The sequence below is a fragment of the Lampetra planeri genome, chromosome 57 (genome assembly GCF_965212315.1).
Source record: "Lampetra planeri chromosome 57, kcLamPlan1.2.h2, whole genome shotgun sequence".
Classification (NCBI taxonomy): domain Eukaryota; kingdom Metazoa; phylum Chordata; class Hyperoartia; order Petromyzontiformes; family Petromyzontidae; genus Lampetra; species Lampetra planeri.
In genome coordinates, this window is record NC_136163.1 from 1,290,107 (window position 1) to 1,316,499 (window position 26,393).

At 54.7% G+C, this 26,393-nt stretch overlaps 1 protein-coding gene across 1 annotated transcript in view; it reads left to right on the plus strand.

Annotated features, from left to right (window-relative positions):
• MAP3K4 (mitogen-activated protein kinase kinase kinase 4) overlaps positions 1-26,393 on the plus strand; it is an 85,099-nt gene that overhangs the window by 20,822 nt on the left and 37,884 nt on the right. Inside the window, exon 2 of the mRNA XM_078618316.1 lies at positions 11,779-12,011. Coding sequence (XP_078474442.1) covers positions 11,779-12,011 — 233 coding nt within the window. The remainder of the gene's footprint in view (positions 1-11,778; positions 12,012-26,393) is intronic.

The window sequence follows — 26,393 nt, forward strand, 5'->3', positions numbered from 1 at the left end:
ACCGCGAAACCTCTGCAACGCGCGGCACAGTTCGCAAACGGGTTTTGATTCCTTACCCGTACCCGTACCTGGCCGGGTAGGGTACAGGCTACCCGTACCCGGCCGCACCAGGGTCGCAAACGGGTACCCGTACCTGGCCGGGTAGGGTACGGGTTACCCATACCCGATACCCGGTAGAGTACGGGTTACCCGTACCTGATACCCGGCCGGGTACGGGTAGCTGGGTATCGGGTAGGGTACGGGTATCGGGTACCCGATTGCGACCTCTGACGCGCGGTGAACGCACCGACGCCGCCGGCTGGGCCGCCGTTCTCGTCGCCTACCCCGGCTTTGATGTTGCGGTCACGGGAGCTGCTGTGCAACACTGCAGGTGGCGGGTGGCGGCGGTGGGCCGGGAGTTGAACCGAGGCCGAGCGTGCACCAGGTACTTGTTTAGTCGGCTGAGTCCTCGCTCCTACGTCGACAAGTGAGTTCCCCTGGTGCGGCGGTGCGTAAACATCGCCGCGAGGGAGACAAATGCGCTGGGCGTGGTGCGTCCCGAGTTCGATTGCCGGTGGTACGCGCACTGCGCCAACGTGCGGTGATGAATATCTCAACCGGTCCTGGGCCTCCCTTAGGTCCACTCAGCCTTAAATGAGTACCGGGTGCGGCGGTGTGTAAACATCGCCACGAGGGAGACAAATGCGGCCGGGCGTGGTGCTGGCCACCCACCCCCTCGTGTGCCGTGACGGCCTTCATAGGTGCTGCTCGCTAACAGCACTTGCCCCTACAGTCTGTGAAGTCGATACGAGAGGGGGGGGATCTTGATTTGAAGCTTTCGTGACTGCAGGAAAAACTGCTAAAGTCAGCAGTTTTGTCTTGCTGTGGTTGTCCCACCCGATGACGATTGCTTGTGTTGCGATCGAAACGTCGTGATCTGTCATTTTTCTACCGACGTAACTTTACCGAAAGAACCAAAGAGTCGGGGTGGGTGGGGGTTGATCTTTGTCTCTCGTGCGTGACTGCGTGCCGGCGACGTCACGAGCCGCAGACAGGAGAAGACCGGCGTCACGGTTTGCACCCAGCCCAGCTGCGATTTCAACTCATGCAGAGTGGGCATTTTGCCAGCAAAAAAGTCTCGTGTGTGTCCCCTCTCTCGAATGCAAACTCATGTTTGATGCTGCGAGTGTTTCTGTGCGTGTGTGCGTTGACTCACGGACATCATTTTCCGGCCGTTTCTTACATCGCCGGTGGACATTTGAACCTTGTGCAGGGGACGCTTGTGCAGTGTTTGTAAACATCAGCAATGCGAGCATGGTACAATGACACAGATCCCCCGTATAACCCAAACAGATTGTTGGGGCAAGTGCTGTTAGCGAGCAGCGCCTATTAAGGCCCACACGGTACACGATGGGGTGGGTGGCAAGCACCACATCCGGCCGCCTTTGTCTTCCCAGTGGCGATGATTTTACACACAGCACCAAGTTTTCAAGTTTCAAGTTCATTTATTAGGTCTAGCCCTGTGAGCCATTCGGCTCTTGAATCGGGTGCAACTGCAACAAACAGAAAACAAAAAACAAAAACACGAACAAAAAACATCTTAAAGTGAATATGTGACTAAGTGCAAACAGAAAATTAAAGAAAAGACAGCAAAATATTGAAGAAAAAAATCACTGTACACCAACGCTGTGTGCAAAAATCCCAGTGGGATGCAAGTCAAACAACCAACAACAACCACAAGACAACTTAGATTAAGGCCATCAGTCTAACTCTGTACTACAACAAACAAACATGGCTAAACCAATACACTTTTCGAAATCACCAAAATAAAACCATGAAAGCTGAGTGGGCCTAGGGAAGGCCCAGGACCGGTTCGGATATTCGTCACTGGTGTTGGCCGTGAGCGGGAATCGAACTCGAGTCGCCGTAGCGCATCGTGCTCACCGCTACTACCTCTCCACACGACCACCACCTCGATAACAGCACTTGCCCCAAAGCCAAGTGTGTAAGGCTACTCGGGGGATCGTGGCCTATTGTATTTGCACTTGTTGGTATGTCCGTGCGAAGGATTGATTACTCGCCCCCCCCTGCCCCGAACGTTCAGAACCCAGTAAACACACAATAGTTGTCAACATGTTGTTGCGTTGATGTCGTGTGACATCGCCACTCCACAGCTTCTCCTTGCCGATGCGCCGCCCTCGCTTGCCTTGGCCGGAGTGCGGCGATGACTTAATTTTTTTTAACGATGAAAATTTATTTTTAAGAATATTTTTTATTTTTTACCAGGTAAGACCCCCACCGCCCCCCCCCCCCCCCACTGAGCTATGTGTAGCTTTCTTTTCGAGAAGCGACCTGGCTGTCACAAATTATAGCTCAACGACGTAGATTGTGATGTAGACATTCAAAACAGCCAAATACTCTTAACACGCGTGCCGTCGATTCGAAATGTGGTGGGGAAAACCGGAGGACCCGAAGAAAAGCGACGCGACTACAGGGAGAGAGACACCGCAAACTCCAAATATACAGTAGCAGGCATCGTCAGGGTCGGGATCGAACCCACGACCTCCTGCATACCAGGCGAGGTAGTTAACATCTCCTAGCCACCGTGATGATGATGAGAGAGAGACGCAAACTCCAAATATACATCAGCAGGCGTCAGTGTCGGGATCGAACCCACGACCTCCTGCATACCAGGCGAGGTAGTTAACATCTCCTAGCCACCGTGATGATGATGAGAGAGACACGCAAACTCCAAATATACAGCAGCAGGCATCGTCAGGGTCGGGATCGAACCCACGACCTCCTGCATACCAGGCGAGGTAGTTAACATCTCCTCGCCACCGTGATGCCCACAACCAGGCCCCCCCCGAACCCCGCTCCTGTCTTCACGCTGCGTCTCTCCCTCCCTCTCTCTCTTACGTCACGTTGCCACCGCTCGCATGTTTGACGCGTCCCCGGCGCTTACGTAAAGCTTTCGAACGCCGGTGCGTAAACACCCGTGGTGCCGGCCACCCCACCACCCCCTCGTGTGCCGTGTCGGCCTTCGTAGGTGCTGCTCAGCTCACAGCACTTGGCCCAACAGTCTGTTGCAGGGTCACGCAGGGCCCCAGAGTCGAGCGTGATGCCGGGCAGCCAAGCAATGGCAGCGCACCCACCCCCCGCGGGACGAGATGGAGTGGTGAGGCAGGCTCCTGTGCAGAGGCAGCGGGTGCTGGGCTTGGGAGGAGGAGGTGGGAGCGGCTTGATGGGGGGGGGGGGGGGGTCGGTGGAGGGGGGGAGGTCTTCATCCAACCGTGGATTGACCATGGCTGACGACGACGACGATGATGATTCAGAATCACTGCGTCTGGCCCCTTGAGTGCCGTAATTGCCGTCTGTGTTCCTTGCGCGGGTCGCCGTGGTCTCCCAAGACGAAGAGGAGGAGTGGGAAGGATTCACTTTCATGGCATTTGCTGGGGTGGGTAGGAGTGGTGCTTGCTGGGGTGAGCGGGTGCACGGGTGAGCGGGTGAGCGGGTGAGGGGGGCAGACGTGAGTGGGTGAGCGGGTGAGGGGGGTGAGCAGGTGAGGGGGTGAGGGGGTGTGCGGGTGAGCGGGTGAGCGGGGTGAGGGGGTGCACACGTGAGGGGGTGAGTGGGTGAGCGGGGTGAGGTGGGTAAGTGGGTGAGGGGGGTGAGCGGGTCAGGGGGTGAGGGGGTGAGCGGGTGAGGGGTGCACACGTGAGCGGGTGAGCGGGTGAGGTGGTGAGGGGGTGAGCGGGTGAGGGGGTGAGCGGGTGAGGGGGTGCACACGTGAGTGGGTGAGGAGGTGAGGGGGTGAGGGGTGCACACGTGAGTAGGTGAGCGGGTGAGGGGGTGAGTGGGTGAGCGAGTGAGTGGGTGAGTGAGTGGGCGAGTGAGCGAGTGAGCGGGGTGAGCGGGTGAGGGGGCGAGGTGGGTGAGGTGGGCGAGTGGCACGCACGTCTCTCCCGCCAGGGGCGAGCAGCGGCACCGCGCTTGCATTCCAGAGGTCGGCCCCACTTGGACTCAATCTCCTGGCGCGGCAATTGCAGCGACGCTGCGAGTTTGTTTGGTTACCAGCCCCCCCCCCCGCCCCCAACACCGCACGCAAACCCCTCCGAGGGGGGCTCTGTCCACCCGGCAGAGTAAACGGCTTCACCAGCGCCCATCGGCAGGTCGCGTGCGGTGGGGCAGAGTGTGGGTACTCGCAATTCGTTTTTTGCCCCCCCACAACACTTTTTTTTCGGTGCGGAAGAATAAGGTGGAGTGGGGGTGCGGGGTAGGGAGTGAATGGGGGGGTGAGTGGGGGGGTGGGTGGGTGGGGGGGGTGGGTGAGTGCGGGGGTGGGGGGGTGAGTGGGGGGGGTGGGGGGGTGGGTGAGTGGGGGGGTTGGTGGGTGGGTGAGTGGGGGGGTGGGTGAGTGGGGGGGTTGGTGGGTGGGTGAGTGAGTGGGGGGGTGGGGTGATGGGGGGGTGGGGTGATGGTGGGTGGGGGGCGGAGGCTTCTGTCTCGAACTTCCATTTGCAGAGGCACCGTCCGCCAGCAGTCACGTGGGAAGGCAGTTGCAGTGCTGCGCCTTTCACCTCTTCCTGTCGCGCTGGGGCAAGGCAGGGGGTGGGAGTGGGGGGGGGGGTTGTGTGCGTCCGTGCCGGTGCGTCTCTTACCTGCCACCGCTGCCGCTGCTGCTGATGTTTCTGCTTCATGACCCGGGTTACAAAAGCCTTTTGTTGCCATAGGAACGACCGAAGCCATCAACAGTGGACGAGCGTCATCCCGCCGCCCCCCCCCCCCCCCCCCAGTGTTACCCAACCACCGATACCCGCGTCCCCCCAGGCAACAACAGCAGCAGCAGCAGCAGCGGCAGCGGTGATGGTGATATTCTGGCAGCGGTGTGCGGCACGCGGCGGTAGCGCTCGTTCCTCCTCGCAGCACGGATGGCCTGGGTTCGATTCCAGACTCGGCCATTCTCCTCTCTGTGTGGCGTTTGCACGTTGTCTCTCTCTCTGTGTCTCTGTCTCTCGCTGTCTCTCTCTCTCTCTGTGTCTGTCTCTGTGTGTCTCTCTCTCTGTGTCTGTCTCTGTGTGTCTCTCTCTCTGTGTCTGTCTCTGTGTGTCTCTCTCTCTGTCTCTCTCTCTCTGTCTCTTGCTGTCTCTCTCTCTCTGTTTCTCTCTTTCTGTCTCTCTGTCTCTGTCTCTCTCTCTGTCTCTCTCTCTGTCTCTCTCTGTCTCTCTCTGTCTCTCTCTCTCCTGCCCCCGCTGTTATGCACGGGTCTTCTCTGGGTTCTTGGGTTTGCCGCCCCAGCTGACGTAGCCTGTAACAGACAGTTGGGGCAAGTGCTGTTAGCGAGTAGCACCTGTGAAGGCCGGCACGGCACACGAGGGGGTGGGTGGCCAGCACCACGCCCGGCCACCTTTGTCTCCTGAGTGGCGATGTTTTTACACATCGCTCTAGGTACTCGTTTGAGGCTGAGTCGATCTAGGGGAGGCCTAGGACCGGTTCAGATAACCCTCACTGGTGCTCGCCCATGGTCTCCCCACACGCAGTGTGACTGGTGCTGCCCGAAACATCCCACTGCTGAAAATATGACCTGCAGATCACTCAATTAGCGTCTCACACAACAACAACAACCGCCATTCGCCACTAAGTGGCGGTGACGTGAAGTGTCGAACGCCCGCTGCAGGAGGTCACGGGGCAGACCCAGGTGCCACGGGTCGACTGACTGAGATGACTGGCTGATGCACCACCTGTGCCCCCTACTGTGCCAACTTGCTGTGCTTTAGCCACCCGGCAATCCGCTCGTTGTTGTGAGCGTCCCTCCTCCGCCCTCCGTTGTTGTTGGAGGGCGACTGCCTCCAACTGCCCAGTAGCAGCGTCCTTGACGAGCCTCCTCCACAGAGGCCGATCTTGACACCGCTGGTACCAGTCATCGGCAAGTCCACTCAGCTCCACGTCCTCCTGTACCACATCACGCCCGTTTAACCCCCTCTATCCAGCCAAACAAAAGCTGTTTAGGCATGCGGTGGCTCGGCATGCGGGCTACATGACTCAGCCAATACAGCCTTGCCTGCCGGAGGAGCTCACCGATGGGACTTGGTCCAGATCTTTCAAAGATTGATGAGCTCCTCACACAATCCAGCCTGGTTAAACCCAGGATGGATCGTAGGCAGGCCAGCCTAAATGTTTCTAACCGGCGAAGATGTTCCATTAGGGGGGTCCACGTTTCGCAAGCGTAGAGAAGGGAGGGAATGACCGTGGCCGAGAAGACCTGAAGCTTCGTGGCGTCTCACACACACACACATACACCAACGCAACTGCAGCGCAACAACATTGCTCCTCAGTGCCAGCTATGGGAGACAGCAACATTGAAGTGGGATTGTGTGTACGTACGTACTCTGAACTTCTTTCGCACCGTACGTAGCCAACCGTGCTCATTGGAGGTGCGAGGGGAGAGGACAACAAACTGAACACAAACAGCAGTTCTCAAGGAATTGGTGTTCAATTTAGCATAGTGGTGTAGTGTAAATTATAATGCATTGTAGTGTAGTGTATAGTATAATGCATTGTAGTGTAGTGTATAATGCATTGTAGTGTAGTATGCATTGTAGTGTAGTGTATAATGCATTGTAGTGTAGTATGCATTGTAGTGTAGTGTATAATGCATTGTAGTGTATAGTATAATGCATTGTAGTGTAGTGTATAATGCATTGTAGTGTAGTATGCATTGTAGTGTAGTGTATAATGCATTGTAGTGTAGTATGCATTGTAGTGTAGTGTATAATGCATTAAAGTGTAGTGTAGTGTATAATGCATTGTAGTGTAGTGTATAATGCATTGTAGTGTAGTGTATAATGCATTGTAGTGTAGTGTATAATGCATTGTAGTGTAGTGTATAATGCATTAAAGTGTAGTGTATAATGCATTGTAGTGTAGTGTATGGTATAATGCATTGTAGTGTAGTGTATAATGCATTGTAGTGTAGTATGCATTGTAGTGTAGTGTATAATGCATTAAAGTGTAGTGTATAATGCATTGTAGTGTAGTGTATGGTATAATGCATTGTAGTGTAGTGTATAATGCATTTTAGTGTAGTGTATAATGCATTGTAGTGTAGTGTATAATGCATTGTAGTGTAGTGTATAATGCATTGTAGTGTAGTGTATAATGCATTGTAGTGTGTATAGTATAATGCATTGTAGTGTAGTATGCATTGTAGTGTAGTGTATAATGCATTGTAGTGTATGGTATAATGCATTGTAGTGTAGTGTATAATGCATTGTAGTGTAGTGTATAATGCATTGTAGTGTAGTGTATAATGCATTGTAGTGTAGTGTATAATGCATTGTAGTGTGTATAGTATAATGCATTGTAGTGTGTATAGTATAATGCATTGTAGTGTATGGTATAATGCATTGTAGTGTAGTGTGTATAGTATAATGCATTGTAGTGTAGTGTATACTAGTGTATAGTGTAGTGCATAGTAGTGTATAGTATACTGCATTGTAGTGTATGGTATGCATTGTAGTGTAGTGTATACTAGTGTATAGTGTAGTGTATAATGCATTGTAGTGTAGTGTATACTAGTGTATAGTTTAGTGTATAATGCATTGTAGTGTATGGTGTAATGCATTGTAGTGTAGTGTATAATGCATTGTAGTGTAGTGTATAATGCATTGTAGTGTAGTGTATAATGCATTGTAGTGTAGTGTATAATGCATTGTAGTGTATAGTATAATGCATTGTAGTGTAGTGTATAATGCATTGTAGTGTAGTGTATAATGCATTGTAGTGTAGTGTATAATGCATTGTAGTGTAGTGTATAATGCATTGTAGTGTAGTGTATAATGCATTGTAGTGTAGTGTATAATGCATTGTAGTGTAGTGTATAATGCATTGTAGTGTAGTGCATAATGCATTGTAGTGTAGTGTATAATGCATTGTAGTGTAGTGCATAATGCATTGTAGTGTATAGTATAATGCATTGTAGTGTAGTGTATACTAGTGTATAGTGTAGTGCATAGTAGTGTCTAGTAGTACGTATGTATGTAGAACCTTTGTTGCACCGCATGTAGCCAGCCGTGCGATCGGAGGTGGGCGGGTGAGGGGTGCAGGAGAACAAACTGAACACACGAACTCAGTCGTGAAGAAACGAGTCTTGTATCGAGACGGCGAGTCGCTGCGTGGCACCGTCCTGGCGGCAAGCCTCCGCCTGGCAGGGCGCTTGCCCCGGCTGCCAAACCGACTCTTGAGCCCAGGAGAGGTGGTGGGTGGTTTGGGGGGGTGGTGGTGGGTGGGTTGGAGGGGTGGTGGTGGGTGGTTTGGGGGGGTGGTGGTGGGTGGTTTGGGGGGGTGGTGGTGGGTGGTTTGGGGGGGTGGTGGTGGGTGGTTTGGGGGGGTGGTGGTGGGTGGTTTGGGGGGGTGGTGGTGGGTGGTTTGGGGGGGTGGTGGTGGGTGGGTTGGAGGGGTGGTGGTGGGTGGTTTGGGGGGGTGGTGGTGGGTGGTTTGGGGGGGTGGTGGTGGGTGGTTTGGGGGGGGTGGTGGTGGGTGGTTTGGGGGGGTGGTGGTGGGTGGGTTGGAGGGGTGGTGGTGGGTGGTTTGGGAGGGTGGTGGTGCGTGGTTTGGGGGGGGTGGTGGTGGGTGTTTTGGGGGGTGGTGGTGGGAGTGGTGGGTGGTTTGGGGGGGGAGTGGTGGGTGGTTTGGGGGGGGAGTGGTGGGTGGGTTGGGGGGGAGTTGTGGGTGGGTTGGGGGGTGAGTGGTGGGTGGGTTGGGAGGGGAGTGGTGGGTGGGTTGAGGGGTGGTGGGTGGGTGGTTTGAGGGCTGCACGCATTCTCAGTCGGGGCATCACACGTCCACAACCGGCGGCTGCCGTCTTGCCGCATCAGCTCCGCTGGGGCTCGCCGATCGGGCCACTGACAACGATCGGGCCGGAGATAGCGGCCCCAGCCCCCCCGTACGGTCCGGTGCGGTGAACCGACCGGGACGCCACCGCGGCAGCGGCAGCAGCAGCAGGTCGCCTTCGTTTCTCGGTTCAACAGCCGAACCGGCGGCTTTGTGTTTATTGCGTGAGACATTTCTGCGTTCAAACCGGTTACCAACCGGTTTTTTCTCACGATGTCTTTACCGGTAACGCAGAAACTGCCCCCCGATGTGTCACCTCCCCCGCTGCCGCTTGGAACGCGACGGGTGCGAGCGTGGGCACGCGCGCCGCACTTGGTCGCTCCGCTGCTGGATGAGGGCCTCCCCCACACCGTACGGTTTTGCGGGTGTCTGAAACTCCCGATCGGTCACTCAAGTCGTGAGCTTGCTGGTCGTGGTGGTCCTGGTGGTGGGAGTGGTTGCCGTGGTGGTTGCGTTGGTGGTTGTTAGTTGTGGCGGTTGCGTTGGTGGTGGTGTTGGTTGTTTGTGGTGTTGGCGGTTGTTGGTTATGGTGGCTGCGTTGGTGGTTGTTGTTGTTTGCGGCGGTGGTGGTAGTGGTTGTCGTCTTTGCGGTTGCGTTGGTGGTGGTTGTGGTGTTTGTGGTGGTTGCGTTGGTGGTTGTGGTGGGTGGGTGAGTCCAATGATTGGGTTGTTCTGTCCGTACCGATCCGTCATTCTCCCCGAGTCGCGTTCTGCGACCAGCATTTGAGATGCGGCCGGTAACCAGGGCGACGTGCATCTGGCGCCCGCCAGCGCTGGCACGGTCCCCACTTGTTGTAGAGGTTCGCGGTTCGAACCCAGTGGGCCGCCCTGGTTATTACTGCCGTGGCATGGCCCAGCGGTCCCCACTTGTTGTAGAGGTTCGCGGTTCGAACCCAGTGGGCCGCCCTGGTTATTACTGCCGTGGCATGGCCCAGCGGTCCCCACTTGTTGCAGAGATTCGCGGTTCGAACCCAGTGGGCCGCCCTGGTTATTACTGCCGTGGCATGGCCCAGCGGTCCCCACTTGTTGCAGAGGTTCGCGGTTCGAACCCAGTGGGCCGCCCTGGTTATTACTGCCCTGGCGTGGCCCCACGGTCGCGTGTTCTCCACTTGTTGTGGAGGTTCGTGGTTTGAACCCGATGGACCGCCCTGGTCAACACTGCGATGAGGATGAACCATTAAAATGCTGCGCGCTCACAGCGAACGTCAAAGATCCCGTGATGTCATTCAACAAGAGCAGGCCATTGATCAAGATTGGCAAGGTGGCCAATTACTCGATTGGGATTACACGTGCCAATCGGCGTGCCCCTACTGTGTACCCACTGCAGACTGACCTGTGTAACACAACAGCGGTCTGCCCTCACAATGGCCTCGCGCTATTGAGAAACGATAGCGCCAACACCAAACGACCACATTACTTTCATGATGAACCCCTCGCCGCTAGGGCGGGCTCGGTGGTTACTGGGCGGATTATAGAGATGTTGCCATATGTAAGGAAGCAGCAACACTGTCTGGCGCTGCCGAAATGTCATTGGCCCGAGGCCGTGGCACCGCTACCGCCAACCGCGGCGGCCGCTCCGCGGGGTGTCGGCAGCAATCCGCGCGGTGCGCGACCGGCCAGCAAACGTGCCTCTCACGCCTTACGACATTTAGCGCGAAAACATGTTCCCCCCGCGGCTGACACGCGGTGGGGTTTAATATAAGTGGGAGACGTGGGGGCCGCGTCGTTCACGGGACCAGATCTCGCACCGGAGCAAGCGGCGTTTTTCGCGAGTTGAGCCAAAGGAAGCGTCGTCGCTTGAGAATCGGGATATTTATCTGCCCACGGCGGAATCCAATCCTCGACGATCTGACGGCGGCGCAGGCGAGAGCGAGACGCGCGGGAATAGACGAGGCGCGGTTGGCGACGCGGTGAAGATGACGTGGATTGCCGATGGTGCCCACGATAGAGGGCACCATCGGGGGGACTGCAAAAAACGTCGTATGCTAGTATTTAATTTATATTTAATTTATTATTTTGTTTTTATACGTGACTTTACCAAAAGAACCTAAGAATAATTCCTGCAGTCACGAAAGCTCCAAATTAAGTTTGAATGGACTATGGATTGGTGATGAGACGCACAATACTTGGCATGCAGACGATCGCAGATGTCTGCCTAGCTAGTTATTAACATGTTGCACAGTGACGCTGATGTAAGAAGGAGCGAGTGTTTCACACAAAGGCAAAAGTTCTCCGCTAGGGCCTGAACAGACTTTTTGGGGCAAGTGCTGTTAGCGAGTAGCACCGGTGAAGGCCGGAACGGCACACCAGGGGGTGGGTGGCCAGCAGCACGCCCGACCGCCTTTGTCTCCCTCGTGGCAATGTTTACTTTACACACCGCACCAGGTACTAATTTGAGGCTGAGTCGACCTAGGGGAGGCCCAGGACCGGTTCAGATGATCGTCACTGGTGTTGGCCGTGAGCGGGAATTGAGCTCAGGTCACCGGGTTTGTAGCACGACCACAAAGATCCCCCGTGTAGCCTGAACAGACTGTTGGGGCAAGTGCTGTTAGCGAGCAGCTATGAAGGTTCGCACGGCACACGAGGGCGTGGGTGGCCAGCACCACGCCCGGCCGCCTTTGTTTCTCCCCAGTGGTGATGTTTACACACCGCCCCACCTTCTCATTTGAGGCTGAGTCGACCTAGGGGATACCCAGGACCGATTCAAATATGCGTCACTGGTGCTGGCCGTGATCGGGAATCGAACTTGGGTCGTTGGGTTCGTGACGTAGTGCGCTAACCGCTACACTGCCGTTCCCCACACACGAATACCGTGTGCGCGCGTGCCGATCAAGTCCCTCCGTGATCCACCGACCCCCGACGCTCACGATCCCCGTGCCCCCTCCGCTTGACCCCCCCCCCCCGCAGCTCGGGCGATTTTGCGTCGGACAGCGATGGCAAGATGAGCTCGGAGGAGGAGGAGGAATTTGAGTCCGACTCCAGCTACTACTACAAGAGCACGCCGCCGCTGCGTCAGCGGCACGCGCGCCTCAACGCGCTCAACCACAAGAGCGGCCGCGAGGGCCGGCGCCCGGCCACGGCCACCGGCGCCGGAGGAGGTGCCGCCGCCGCCGCCACGGGGTCCGGCAAGGGAGCCCGAGGTGAGTTGAGCGGCGGTGACGGAGGGTTTCGGCCGGTGGCGCCACTGCAGCGCAGCCGCTGACGAGAGCAACACCGCTGCTGCCACTCACGTGACAGCTGTTACCACTCACGTGACAGCTGCTACTAGTCACGTGACAGCTGCTGCCACTCACGTGACATCTTCTGCTACTCACGTGACAGCTGCTATTGCTGCTACTCACATGACATCTATCAAATAATGACAAATAAGAATAGGTTTTACCCTTTCTGGCAATGCAACAGGTTTTAAGATGTTCAAACACCTTTTTCAAGGACTCGAGTCTGCATTAGCCGCGCAGTACGCGTGGTGATCCTGCAAACACACGTGCTCTGATTGGCCGACACAAGAGGGGGCCTCCTACTGACGCTTGTGCCACTGACACCGGCTGCTACTCACGCGAGATCTGCTACTGCAGGTGCAAACATGCCACCTGCTTCAAATACTTACGGCGAGATCGGCGACAGATTCCACCGTGCCACGGCACGTACTGCCGCTGCTCAGGCAAACTCCATTTAGCCCGCACGCGACCGACGCTGCCTCCGGCGACACGGACGGCCACGCCGGCGCTGACCCGGGGACCGCACGTCCCCAAACGGTCGAACGGATTCGAGCAAATCCCCGCTTGGGATGAGCGGCACACCGTCTCCCCCCCTTAGAGCCCTGAACTAGCGGTGGAAATTCCACATTCCTTTGACGGGAGGGCTGCGGTTGTGGGTGGGAACTGCCGCCGACTGCCTCAACAAATTTGTACTTGTTTTAACGACCCCCGTTATGGGAGGATGATGGGCCGAGTCGACGGTTCCCCCTCCAGGATGTGAACTTGCGGCCTGGTGATTTGCCAGCTGCTTGCTCTATAGCGGAGCCACCTGGTCGGATTAACTGGACTAAATAATAAAACTTTTCTTATTATTCTTGTTAAAATTTCTCAAGATAAATTAATAAAGATGATAATTGTTTTTTTACCCTTCTATCTGGCAACAAAACTGACACTTTTTTTTTTTACGAGGAGTCATGTTTGCATAGACCACAATACCTGCAGCCATAATGCAAACAAAAAACATAACTCTGATAATATATGCACTGTCCTTGAAGTTGATTGGTCCACACCCGAGACAGCTTTCCTTAGAGCCTAGTCTCCATTGGTGTTGGACCAGATGTCGCCAAAAGGTGCACAACTCAAAGACAATGCAACATCAGAGTATGAGAGCTCGGGGTAAGCATTTACACCATTGGAACCTCATTTGCCAGTAGAAAATATGACTAGGCTCTAAGGAAAGCTGTCTCGGGTGTGGACCAATCAACTTCAAGGACAGTGCATATCATCAGAGTTATGTTTTTTGTTTGCATTATGGCTGCAGGTATTGTGGTCTATGCAAACATGACTCCTCGTAAAAAAGGTGTCAGTTTTGTTTCCAGATAGAAGGGTAAAAAAACAATTATCATATTTTTTACTGGCAAATGAGGTTCCAATGGTAATAAAGATTATTTATATGATAATTTAATGTGTTGATGTATGTTGAACCTATTTCGCGCCGAACGTTGCCAACCGTGCAAATAATACTAATTAATGTTATTGATACATTTCTTTTAATAATTATTGTTTTGTATAAATACTATTATTTATATAATAGTATTTATACAAAGTATTTAGTGCAGTTATTTTATAAAACAAATAATATTTTTTTTCTAACAGTTAATCTTTTTATAAATTTAGTGCAGTTCTTTTATAATACAAAAAATAATAACTATTAAAAAAAATCCAAAGTGAAACTCGACGATGGACGCACAGAGGGAGGTCGGCCGTACGTCAGGGAGCGAGGTGACTGTGTGTCTGTGTGTCTGTGCACTTGCCCCTACAGTCTGTTATGGCTATACGGGGGATCTTTGTCTTTTTTGTCTGTGTGTGTCTGGGCCAGATCAGCACAATAACAATGGTAGGACGCTGCTAGACTTTTGTGCAGCCCCATGGGCTTGTAATTACCAACACGCTGTTCCGGCATTGGCGCATCCACACCACATCATGGATGCATGCCCGGTCCAAGCAAGAACATCTGCTGGACTACATAGTGACAGAACAGCGGATGCGAGCCCATGTCCTTGACACCAGGACCTACCGTGGAGCTGATCTGCCCATTGACCATTCTTCCACTCTGGTGGTGGGTGTACACCCAGGACCCGATTCAAACCCTTAGTGGCATGGTCTCAGCTAGTTGATGAAAGTTGCAAGCGAGAATTTCATCATCGCTTGCGGTTGGGGTTGGCATCGTCCCCCACTCCACCTGATTGCAAGGATGGGTGGTGGTCGCGGGTTGCTGAGGAGATGGAGTCTGCCTCAGTGGCCTGCGATCACAAATGACTCTTTAACTCCATCAAAAAGTAACTTGCAGTGCCACACCTATCACCATCATTAGGGGAAAAAACGGTGATCCAATCTCCGACCCCCAGGAACAGGTTTGCAGATTTGCTGAGCATTTTTGTGAGGTCCTGGGGGAGGGGAAATCCCTCAGCCTTGAAAACATCATGGCACAAAGTGGGGATAACCCTGCTGAGGCTGCGGTGCCTCAAATATTGGAAGAAGTAGTCATCCCCTGGGAGTACATTTCTGCTTTATTGACCCGGTTTAAGGCCTATGATATAATCCATAGGCCTGGGCTCTGGGTTGTTTGTCGTGCTTTTGGAGTCCCTGACTCTGCTTACAAACATTAAGATTATCATGATGGTGAGCAGGCCCGGGTAAAACTACTTGGCTGGGAGTCGGAGCCATTCCCTGTTCACCTTGGATTGTGACAGGGATGTCCTCTGGCTCCCACATTATTTAACATCTATTTCGACCACATAGTTCGTGAAGCCTTTGATGGCTGTACCGGAGGAATTTCCATCTGGTACAGATACAATGGGAGGCTGATCGATGCCTAGGTGCGGTCAAGGGATGGCTCCCTGTTAGTCAAACATGTTATGTATGCCGATAATCTGGTAATTGCTGCTCACTCAGAGGAGGGAGTTGGAGGCGCTGCTGCTGAACCTGGAGCTTGCCACCAAGAGGTGGGGCCTTACCATCAGCCCCACCAAAACTAAGCACCTGCCTGGGTATTTTGTACCATCGCACACTCCACCCCCACAACTCCCAATTGGTGATGGGGCAGTTGTGGAGAGAGTGGAAAGTTTCCCATACCTTGGTAGTGTGTTCATGACCGGCTGCGGTTTAGCAGCAGAGGTCTCACTCCAAATCAGTCGAGAGGCATTATATTTTCATCGGTTGCGTAACGCTGTGTTGAAGCTACCTGGTCTTTCACTCCACACGAAGCTTCAGGTCTTCTCGGCCACGGTCATTCTCTCCCTTCTCTACGCTTGCGAAACGTGGACCCCCGAGTTGGAACATCTTCGCCGGTTAGAAACATTTAGGTTGGCCTGCCTACGATGCATCCTCGGTTTAACCAGGCTGCATTGTGTGGGGAGCTCACAAATCCTTGTGAGCTCCCCACGCTACACTGCACTTCGCCACACCGCACCACGCCACACCACACTGCACCACGCCACACCGCACCACACTGCACCACGTCACACCGTGCCACACTGCACTGCACCACACCGCACTGCACCATGCCACACTGCACCACACCACACTGCACCACGCCACACTGCACCACACCACACTGCGCCACACCACACTGCACCACACCGCACTGCACCACACCACACTGCACCACACCACACTGCACCACACCGCACTGCACCACACCACACTGCACCACGCCCGCCTCCCTGCGCAGTTGTTTACCGCGTTGGATGAAATTAGCAGCTTAAACCGGTGGAGCTGTCGCGTCCCCTCCGCTCGCGCGTTCCACGCCGAGCGGCGCCTCAAATTATCCACGGTCCAATTACGCTCGCCGGCGAATTTGGGTCAGCGTTGGCGGCGTCGCGCGGCCGTCGGGGAGTGTGTCAGTGGGCGGTGACCGTGGCGCGCCATTAGAGACGCACCCTAGCTCCACGCAGAACCATCTTGTATGTATGCATGCGTGTTGAACTTCTTTAGCACCGTACGTTGCCAACCCTGCTATGTGTGCGTGTTGAACTTCTTTAGCACCGTACGTTGCCAACCCTGCTATGTGTGCGTGTTGAACTTCTTTAGTACCGTATGTTGCCAACCGTGCTATGTGTGTATGTTTAACTTGATTTACCCCTTACGTTGCCAACCTTGCTATGTATGTATGTTTAACTTATTTTGCCCCTTACGTAGCCAACCCTGCTATGTGTATATGTTGAACTTCTTACCCAAGGACCACAAACTAAGCACAAAAGGCAGTTCAGAAGAAATTAGTTTTCAATTAATATTTAAAAGCACCGGGCAGAGACGATATTGATTTTGTTTTAATATTACAACTCAATGCGAGCCCAGTACAAAGTGCCGACGGAAACGCAATGTAGGGGGAGGGGGGGTCGGGGGAGGGGAACAGAAACTCTGCGGACAAAACCCCGGGCTCGGCGCTCCGGGGTTTAAGGAAGGGGAAGAATTGGGCTCCCTGCACCGCCGCCGTGGTTCAGTCTCAGCGCGCACGACGGCGCAGTGACGCGTTGCCATTGGCGGCGTCGTTGGCGGCCATGGGTCCCCTGCCGTGGTCGTGCGCAGGAGCGTCGAGCCCTAAGTGCTTCCTCGCGAACGCAGCAGCCGCCACCCGCCGGCGCCACCGCCGCTAACCGTGCTGCTCACGCTGCCGCCTGCTCCGTCCTGGTGCGTGCGATGATTAACGGTAAACGAAACTAGTTTATATTTTACAAGGTAAGGTCCGCTGAGCTGTGTAACTCCTTTTCAGAAGTCACGTGGCTGTCAGACATGATAGCTCGACGAAGTGGCTTATCGCGGGGAAATTTAGAGCAGCAGCCAAATGCTCTCAGCGCGTGACGTCGATTCTAAATGTGGAGGGGAAAACCGGAGGGCCCGGAGAAAAATCTAAGCGACTACGGGGAGAGAGAGACACCACAAACTCCAAATTTACAGCAGCAGGCATCAGGGTCGGGATTGAACCCACGACCTCCTGTGTACCGGGCGAGGTAGTTAACATCTCCTAGCCACCGTGATGATGATGATGAGAGAGAGACGCGCAAACTTAAACTATACTGCAGGCGGTGTCGGGGCGAGGATCGAACCCACGACCTCCTGTATACCAGGCGAGGTAGTTAACATCTCGTCACCCGCGGTTACCGCCGCAGTGGAATCTGCGCCCGGCGTACACGGGCGGCAGACCGGTAGCGGTTATTGTCGGCCAAGCTGTCACAATCCGGCTGATGCGTGTGGTGACGTCTGGAAGGGCTCTCCGTGTCGGCTTTCATCCGTCGGTCATTGCCCCCCGCATTTGTGTGCGTCGCGAGCGGCTGAGTTGTGAACGTAAACTCGCCGGCGCATTCTCGAAGGGTCTGGTGAAGGTCAGAATGTACGAGGAGTGTGGATTAAAATATATATATATCCAGGTGTTTTTTGAGCACGGGCCCAAATCGCTACGCCTCGTGGCCAGCGATCCGGCACTGTGGAGGCGGCGTGTGTTGGTGGATCACACGCGGACGTCGTGGGCGGTCGAGGAGGAGCCGTATCATGGCTCGCCAGGAGAGGGCGGTGCGCCAAAAGCGTGGACTGGTCTCCACCTTTGCCTTCTGCGTGGGATAGAGCGTTGCGCCCTCGCAAGTGTGGCGTTTCTCCGGGTGCTCCAACTTTTTTCATACTGCGGTCTCAACCCTAAATTCGTCTTAACACGTATAGAGAGGACTGCAGAGCTTGGGAAACTGTTGGTCGCGACGGCTGCTCCTCACCGCCGTGCTGCTGCTGCTGTCTTCCAGCTCGTGCGTCTGCGGTTCCGCAGCGATCGGGGTGCAGGAACGACGCTGTGTCAAATTAAACGTTGAAGTGCGTTCAAGTATAAACGTTTACCGTGGCCTTCCTCGCCGCACAAAATTTGCGCGCGTTCCAAATTCCACGCCGCCGTTTTATTTTGACCTGCGATCTGCACGAATTCAGCCGTGTTCAAATACGGCATCGTCGTCGTCATGATGGATATTGAGTTTAAAATGTGGTAGGCATTCGCGACCAATATTAGCCATAATCGAGGGCTTTTTTTGGTTAGATCGCGTAAATATAAATGTGTGGTTAAACCCGCCAACCACCACCCGACGCAGCCAATAAGTAAGGTTTGTCACGTCAACAAAATGTGGCAATCTTCTTCTTTCACATGGAATTTTTGGGGCTTGCAACATAATTACAAATTGATGTCGAGATTTGACATCCCATTCGACGGCTTCAGGAGTAGCCGCGTGGATCTCCGTTGAATGATCCGATTGGGGCAGTCGTTTGCGATATTTTTGAGTTGTCGCTGCACCCACAGCCACAAACTGGACTCTCGTCACTTTGACATTTCTGGCGACAGTGTTCCACATCTTCCATGGAGTGCCCGGATCCTATTCAAGGAGGACCCATATCTTCCTCGGTAGTAACTAAACGTGCCAATTGGTTACTACTTCAGTACCACCGGTTGTGTGTTGGAGAGTAAACCCACGACGTTTACAATCGTGGATATTCACGAGCCCCCTGCAGTTGCGTTCAGAGACAGCTCTCGCCCTCCCCCGTGCCGTTTGCTGTGGCCTAGGACGGCCCCTGGAGGGCAAACGCCGCGCTCTCAGGATTCCTGTGATCAGAGTGGGCCCAGGTACACGTGCTGTGTGCGTGCATGTGCCTGTGCGTGTGTGCATGTGCCTGTGCGTGTGCGCCTGACATAATTTCCCCCTACTAATGAATGCGACAGCGAGAGCTGGGTTGTTGGAGTTTTGTTTTGGTGCGTGCATGTGTGCGTGCCTGTGTGTGCATGTGTGTGCACGTGCCCATGTGTGTGGCACAGTAGGGGGCACAGGCGGTGCATCGGCCAGTCATCTCAGTCAGTCGACCCGTGGCACCTGCTGGGTCTGTCCCGTGACCTCCTGCCAGCGGCCCTTCGACACTTCTCGTGGCCTTAACGTGCACCTAGCCTGGCGCAAGCGCCGTGGTGATGTCACCACCACTTAGTGCCGAATGGCGGTTGTTGTGTGTGTGTGCCTATCTTAATTCCTCTCTACTAATGATTGCTGCAGCTGGAGCTGCCTGATTTTTGTTGGTGCATGCGTGTGCGTGCATGCGCGTGCATGTGCGTGCATGCGTGTGTGTGTGTGCCTGTCTTAATTCCTCTCTACGAATGAATGCTACAGCCCGAGCTGGGTTTTGGGCTGGATCATTGTTGCAACAACAACAACAAAATGCCCCCCCCCCCCCAGTCGGTCCCGGATGTTGCTATCGGCGTCACGAGATGAAGGATTCGTTGGGAAACCTTGCAGAGCGGTGCGGCCGCCCCTCTGCGTTTTGTTGGAGAACGGAATCCACGGAAGCGGATATCACAGAGCTACGTCCGATCTGATGTCCCCTGTTCAAATGACACTTCCACACACAGAACGGCCCGCAGGAGCGGATATCACAGAGCTACGTCCGATCTGATGTCCCCTGTTCAAATGACACTTCCACACACAGAACGGCCCGCAGGAGCGGATATCACAGAGCTACGTCCGATCTGATGTCCCCTGTTCAAATGACACTTCCACACACAGAACGGCCCGCAGGAGCGGATATCACAGAGCTACGTCCGATCTGATGTCCCCTGTTCAAATGACACTTCCACACACAGAACGGCCCGCAGGAGCGGATATCACAGAGCTACGTCCGATCTGATGTCCCCTGTTCAAATGACACTTCCACACACAGAACGGCCCGCAGGAGCGGATATCACAGAGCTACGTCCGATCTGATGTCCCCTGTTCAAATGACACTTCCACACACAGAACGGCCCGCAGGAGCGGATATCACAGAGCTACGTCCGATCTGATGTCCCCTGTTCAAATGACACTTCCACACACAGAACGGCCCGCAGGAGCGGATATCACAGAGCTACGTCCGATCTGATGTCCCCTGTTCAAATGACACTTCCACACACAGAACGGCCCGCAGGAGCGGATATCACAGAGCTACGTCCGATCTGATGTCCCCTGTTCAAATGACACTTCCACACACAGAACGGCCCGCAGGAGCGGATATCACAGAGCTACGTCCGATCTGATGTCCCCTGTTCAAATGACACTTCCACACACAGAACGGCCCGCAGGAGCGGATATCACAGAGCTACGTCCGATCTGATGTCCCCTGTTCAAATGACACTTCCACACACAGAACGGCCCGCAGGAGCGGATATCACAGAGCTAAGTCCGATCTGATGTCCCCTGTTCAAATGACACTTCCACACACAGAACGGCCCGCAGGAGCGGATATCACAGAGCTACGTCCGATCTGATGTCCCCTGTTCAAATGACACTTCCACACACAGAACGGCCCGCAGGAGCGGATATCACAGAGCTACGTCCGATCTGATGTCCCCTGTTCAAATGACACTTCCACACACAGAACGGCCCGCAGGAGCGGATATCACAGAGCTACGTCCGATCTGATGTCCCCTGTTCAAATGACACTTCCACACACAGAACGGCCCGCAGGAGCGGATATCACAGAGCTACGTCCGATCTGATGTCCCCTGTTCAAATGACACTTCCACACACAGAACGGCCCGCAGGAGCGGATATCACAGAGCTACGTCCGATCTGATGTCCCCTGTTCAAATGACACTTCCACACACAGAACGGCCCGCAGGAGCGGATATCACAGAGCTACGTCCGATCTGATGTCCCCTGTTCAAATGACACTTCCACACACAGAACGGCCCGCAGGAGCGGATATCACAGAGCTACGTCCGATCTGATGTCCCCTGTTCAAATGACACTTCCACACACAGAACGGCCCGCAGGAGCGGATATCACAGAGCTACGTCCGATCTGATGTCCCCTGTTCAAATGACACTTCCACACACAGAACGGCCCGCAGGAGCGGATATCACAGAGCTACGTCCGATCTGATGTCCCCTGTTCAAATGACACTTCCACACACAGAACGGCCCGCAGGAGCGGATATCACAGAGCTACGTCCGATCTGATGTCCCCCTGTTCAAATGACACTTCCACACACAGAACGGCCCGCAGGAGCGGATATCACAGAGCTACGTCCGATCTGATGTCCCCTGTTCAAATGACACTTCCACACACAGAACGGCCCGCAGGAGCGGATATCACAGAGCTACGTCCGATCTGATGTCCCCTGTTCAAATGACACTTCCACACACAGAACGGCCCGCAGGAGCGGATATCACAGAGCTACGTCCGATCTGATGTCCCCTGTTCAAATGACACTTCCACACACAGAACGGCCCGCAGGAGCGGATATCACAGAGCTACGTCCGATCTGATGTCCCCTGTTCAAATGACACTTCCACACACAGAACGGCCCGCAGGAGCGGATATCACAGAGCTACGTCCGATCTGATGTCCCCTGTTCAAATGACACTTCCACACACAGAACGGCCCGCAGGAGCGGATATCACAGAGCTACGTCCGATCTGATGTCCCCTGTTCAAATGACACTTCCACACACAGAACTGCCCGCAGGAGCGGATATCACAGAGCTACGTCCGATCTGATGTCCCCTGTTCAAATGACACTTCCACACACAGAACGGCCCGCAGGAGCGGATATCACAGAGCTACGTCCGATCTGATGTCCCCTGTTCAAATGACACTTCCACACACAGAACGGCCCGCAGGAGCGGATATCACAGAGCTACGTCCGATCTGATGTCCCCTGTTCAAATGACACTTCCACACACAGAACGGCCCGCAGGAGCGGATATCACAGAGCTACGTCCGATCTGATGTCCCCTGTTCAAATGACACTTCCACACACAGAACGGCCCGCAGGAGCGGATATCACAGAGCTACGTCCGATCTGATGTCCCCTGTTCAAATGACACTTCCACACACAGAACGGCCCGCAGGAGCGGATATCACAGAGCTACGTCCGATCTGATGTCCCCTGTTCAAATGAGACTTCCACACACAGAACGGCCCGCAGGAGCGGATATCACAGAGCTACGTCCGATCTGATGTCCCCTGTTCAAATGACACTTCCACACACAGAACGGCCCGCAGGAGCGGATATCACAGAGCTACGTCCGATCTGATGTCCCCTGTTCAAATGACACTTCCACACACAGAACGGCCCGCAGGAGCGGATATCACAGAGCTACGTCCGATCTGATGTCCCCTGTTCAAATGACACTTCCACACACAGAACGGCCCGCAGGAGCGGATATCACAGAGCTACGTCCGATCTGATGTCCCCTGTTCAAATGACACTTCCACACACAGAACGGCCCGCAGGAGCGGATATCACAGAGCTACGTCCGATCTGATGTCCCCTGTTCAAATGACACTTCCACACACAGAACGGCCCGCAGGAGCGGATATCACAGAGCTACGTCCGATCTGATGTCCCCTGTTCAAATGACACTTCCACACACAGAACGGCCCGCAGGAGCGGATATCACAGAGCTACGTCCGATCTGATGTCCCCTGTTCAAATGACACTTCCACACACAGAACGGCCCGCAGGAGCGGATATCACAGAGCTACGTCCGATCTGATGTCCCCTGTTCAAATGACACTTCCACACACAGAACGGCCCGCAGGAGCGGATATCACAGAGCTACGTCCGATCTGATGTCCCCTGTTCAAATGACACTTCCACACACAGAACGGCCCGCAGGAGCGGATATCACAGAGCTACGTCCGATCTGATGTCCCCTGTTCAAATGACACTTCCACACACAGAACGGCCCGCAGGAGCGGATATCACAGAGCTACGTCCGATCTGATGTCCCCTGTTCAAATGACACTTCCACACACAGAACGGCCCGCAGGAGCGGATATCACAGAGCTACGTCCGATCTGATGTCCCCTGTTCAAATGACACTTCCACACACAGAACGGCCCGCAGGAGCGGATATCACAGAGCTACGTCCGATCTGATGTCCCCTGTTCAAATGACACTTCCACACACAGAACGGCCCGCAGGAGCGGATATCACAGAGCTACGTCCGATCTGATGTCCCCTGTTCAAATGACACTTCCACACACAGAACGGCCCGCAGGAGCGGATATCACAGAGCTACGTCCGATCTGATGTCCCCTGTTCAAATGACACTTCCACACACAGAACGGCCCGCAGGAGCGGATATCACAGAGCTACGTCCGATCTGATGTCCCCTGTTCAAATGACACTTCCACACACAGAACGGCCCGCAGGAGCGGATATCACAGAGCTACGTCCGATCTGATGTCCCCTGTTCAAATGACACTTCCACACACAGAACGGCCCGCAGGAGCGGATATCACAGAGCTACGTCCGATCTGATGTCCCCTGTTCAAATGACACTTCCACACACAGAACGGCCCGCAGGAGCGGATATCACAGAGCTACGTCCGATCTGATGTCCCCTGTTCAAATGACACTTCCACACACAGAACGGCCCGCAGGAGCGGATATCACAGAGCTACGTCCGATCTGATGTCCCCTGTTCAAATGACACTTCCACACACAGAACGGCCCGCAGGAGCGGATATCACAGAGCTACGTCCGATCTGATGTCCCCTGTTCAAATGACACTTCCACACACAGAACGGCCCGCAGGAGCGGATATCACAGAGCTACGTCCGATCTGATGTCCCCTGTTCAAATGACACTTCCACACACAGAACGGCCCGCAGGAGCGGATATCACAGAGCTACGTCCGATCTGATGTCCCCTGTTCAAATGACACTTCCACACACAGAACGGCCCGCAGGAGCGGATATCACAGAGCTACGTCCGATCTGATGTCCCCTGTTCAAATGACACTTCCACACACAGAACGGCCCGCAGGAGCGGATATCACAGAGCTACGTCCGATCTGATGTCCCCTGTTCAAATGACACTTCCACACACAGAACGGCCCGCAGGAGCGGATATCACAGAGCTACGTCCGATCTGATGTCCCCTGTTCAAATGACACTTCCACACACAGAACGGCCCGCAGGAGCGGATATCACAGAGCTACGTCCGATCTGATGTCCCCTGTTCAAATGACACTTCCACACACAGAACGGCCCGCAGGAGCGGATATCACAGAGCTACGTCCGATCTGATGTCCCCTGTTCAAATGACACTTCCACACACAGAACGGCCCGCAGGAGCGGATATCACAGAGCTACGTCCGATCTGATGTCCCCTGTTCAAATGACACTTCCACACACAGAACGGCCCGCAGGAGCGGATATCACAGAGCTACGTCCGATCTGATGTCCCCTGTTCAAATGACACTTCCACACACAGAACGGCCCGCAGGAGCGGATATCACAGAGCTACGTCCGATCTGATGTCCCCTGTTCAAATGACACTTCCACACACAGAACGGCCCGCAGGAGCGGATATCACAGAGCTACGTCCGATCTGATGTCCCCTGTTCAAATGACACTTCCACACACAGAACGGCCCGCAGGAGCGGATATCACAGAGCTACGTCCGATCTGATGTCCCCTGTTCAAATGACACTTCCACACACAGAACGGCCCGCAGGAGCGGATATCACAGAGCTACGTCCGATCTGATGTCCCCTGTTCAAATGACACTTCCACACACAGAACGGCCCGCAGGAGCGGATATCACAGAGCTACGTCCGATCTGATGTCCCCTGTTCAAATGACACTTCCACACACAGAACGGCCCGCAGGAGCGGATATCACAGAGCTACGTCCGATCTGATGTCCCCTGTTCAAATGACACTTCCACACACAGAACGGCCCGCAGGAGCGGATATCACAGAGCTACGTCCGATCTGATGTCCCCTGTTCAAATGACACTTCCACACACAGAACGGCCCGCAGGAGCGGATATCACAGAGCTACGTCCGATCTGATGTCCCCTGTTCAAATGACACTTCCACACACAGAACGGCCCGCAGGAGCGGATATCACAGAGCTACGTCCGATCTGATGTCCCCTGTTCAAATGACACTTCCACACACAGAACGGCCCGCAGGAGCGGATATCACAGAGCTACGTCCGATCTGATGTCCCCTGTTCAAATGACACTTCCACACACAGAACGGCCCGCAGGAGCGGATATCACAGAGCTACGTCCGATCTGATGTCCCCTGTTCAAATGACACTTCCACACACAGAACGGCCCGCAGGAGTGGATATCACAGAGCGACCTGCGATATCCCTTTTTACATTTTTAAATGCGAATTCCCGCGCAGGCGAGAACGCTGTTGCACGTGTGCTGCGCATGTGCTGCACGTGTGTTGCGCGTGTGTTGCGCATGTGTTGCGCGTGTGTTGCACGTGTGCTGCACGTGTGTTGCGCGTGTGTTGCACGTGTGTTGCGCATGTGTTGCACGTGTGTTGCACGTGTGTTGCACGTGTGTTGCACGTGTGTTGCGCATGTGTTGCACGTGTGTTGCGCATGTGTTGCGCGTGTGTTGCACGTGTGCTGCACGTGTGTTGCGCGTGTGTTGCACGTGTGCTGCACGTGTGTTGCGCATGTGTTGCACGTGTGTTGCGCATGTGTTGCGCGTGTGTTGCACGTGTGTTGCGCATGTGTTGCACGTGTGCTGTGCATGTGTTGCCTGTGTGCTGCACGTGTGTTGCGCGTGTGCTGCGCATGTGCTGCGAATGTGCTGCACGTGTGTTGCCTGTGTGCTGCACATGTGTTGCGCATGTGCTGCGCCTTGTGTTGCACGTGTGTTGCGCGTGTGCTGCGCATGTGCTGTGCATGTGTTGCCTGTGTGCTGCACGTGTGTTGCGCGTGTGCTGCGCCAGTGTTGCGCGTGTGCTGCGCCAGTGTTGCGCGTGTGCTGCACGTGTGTTGCGCGTGTGCTGCGCATGTGTTGCGCGTGTGCTGCGCGTGTGTTGCGCGTGTGCTGCACGTGTGTTGCGCGTGTGCTGCACGTGTGTTGCACGTGTGCTGCGTGTGTGCTGCACGTGTGTTGCGCGTGTGCTGCGCGTGTGTTGCGCGTGTGTTGCGCGTGTGCTGCGCATGTGCTGCGCATGTGTTGCACGTGTGCTGCACGTGTGTTGCGCGTGGGCTGCGCGTGTGCTGCGCATGTGCTGCGCATGTGTTGCCTGTGTGCTGCGCGTGTGCTGCGCGTGTGTTGCCTGTGTGTTGCACGTGTGCCGCTGTTTGTGTGCCGGGGGGCGTCTCGTGTTGGCGGGAGGCGCCTCGTGGAAGATTGTGAGCGGCGTCGCGGGGTCTCCCCTCTCCCCCCCCCTGGGTGGACGTGTATCGCCGTCGCGCTCGCGGGAAACCGATATCCGGAGTGACGAGTCCGAACGGCGAGATGAAGAAGAACCGCGTCTTCCCGACGACACAGTGCGCTCTCG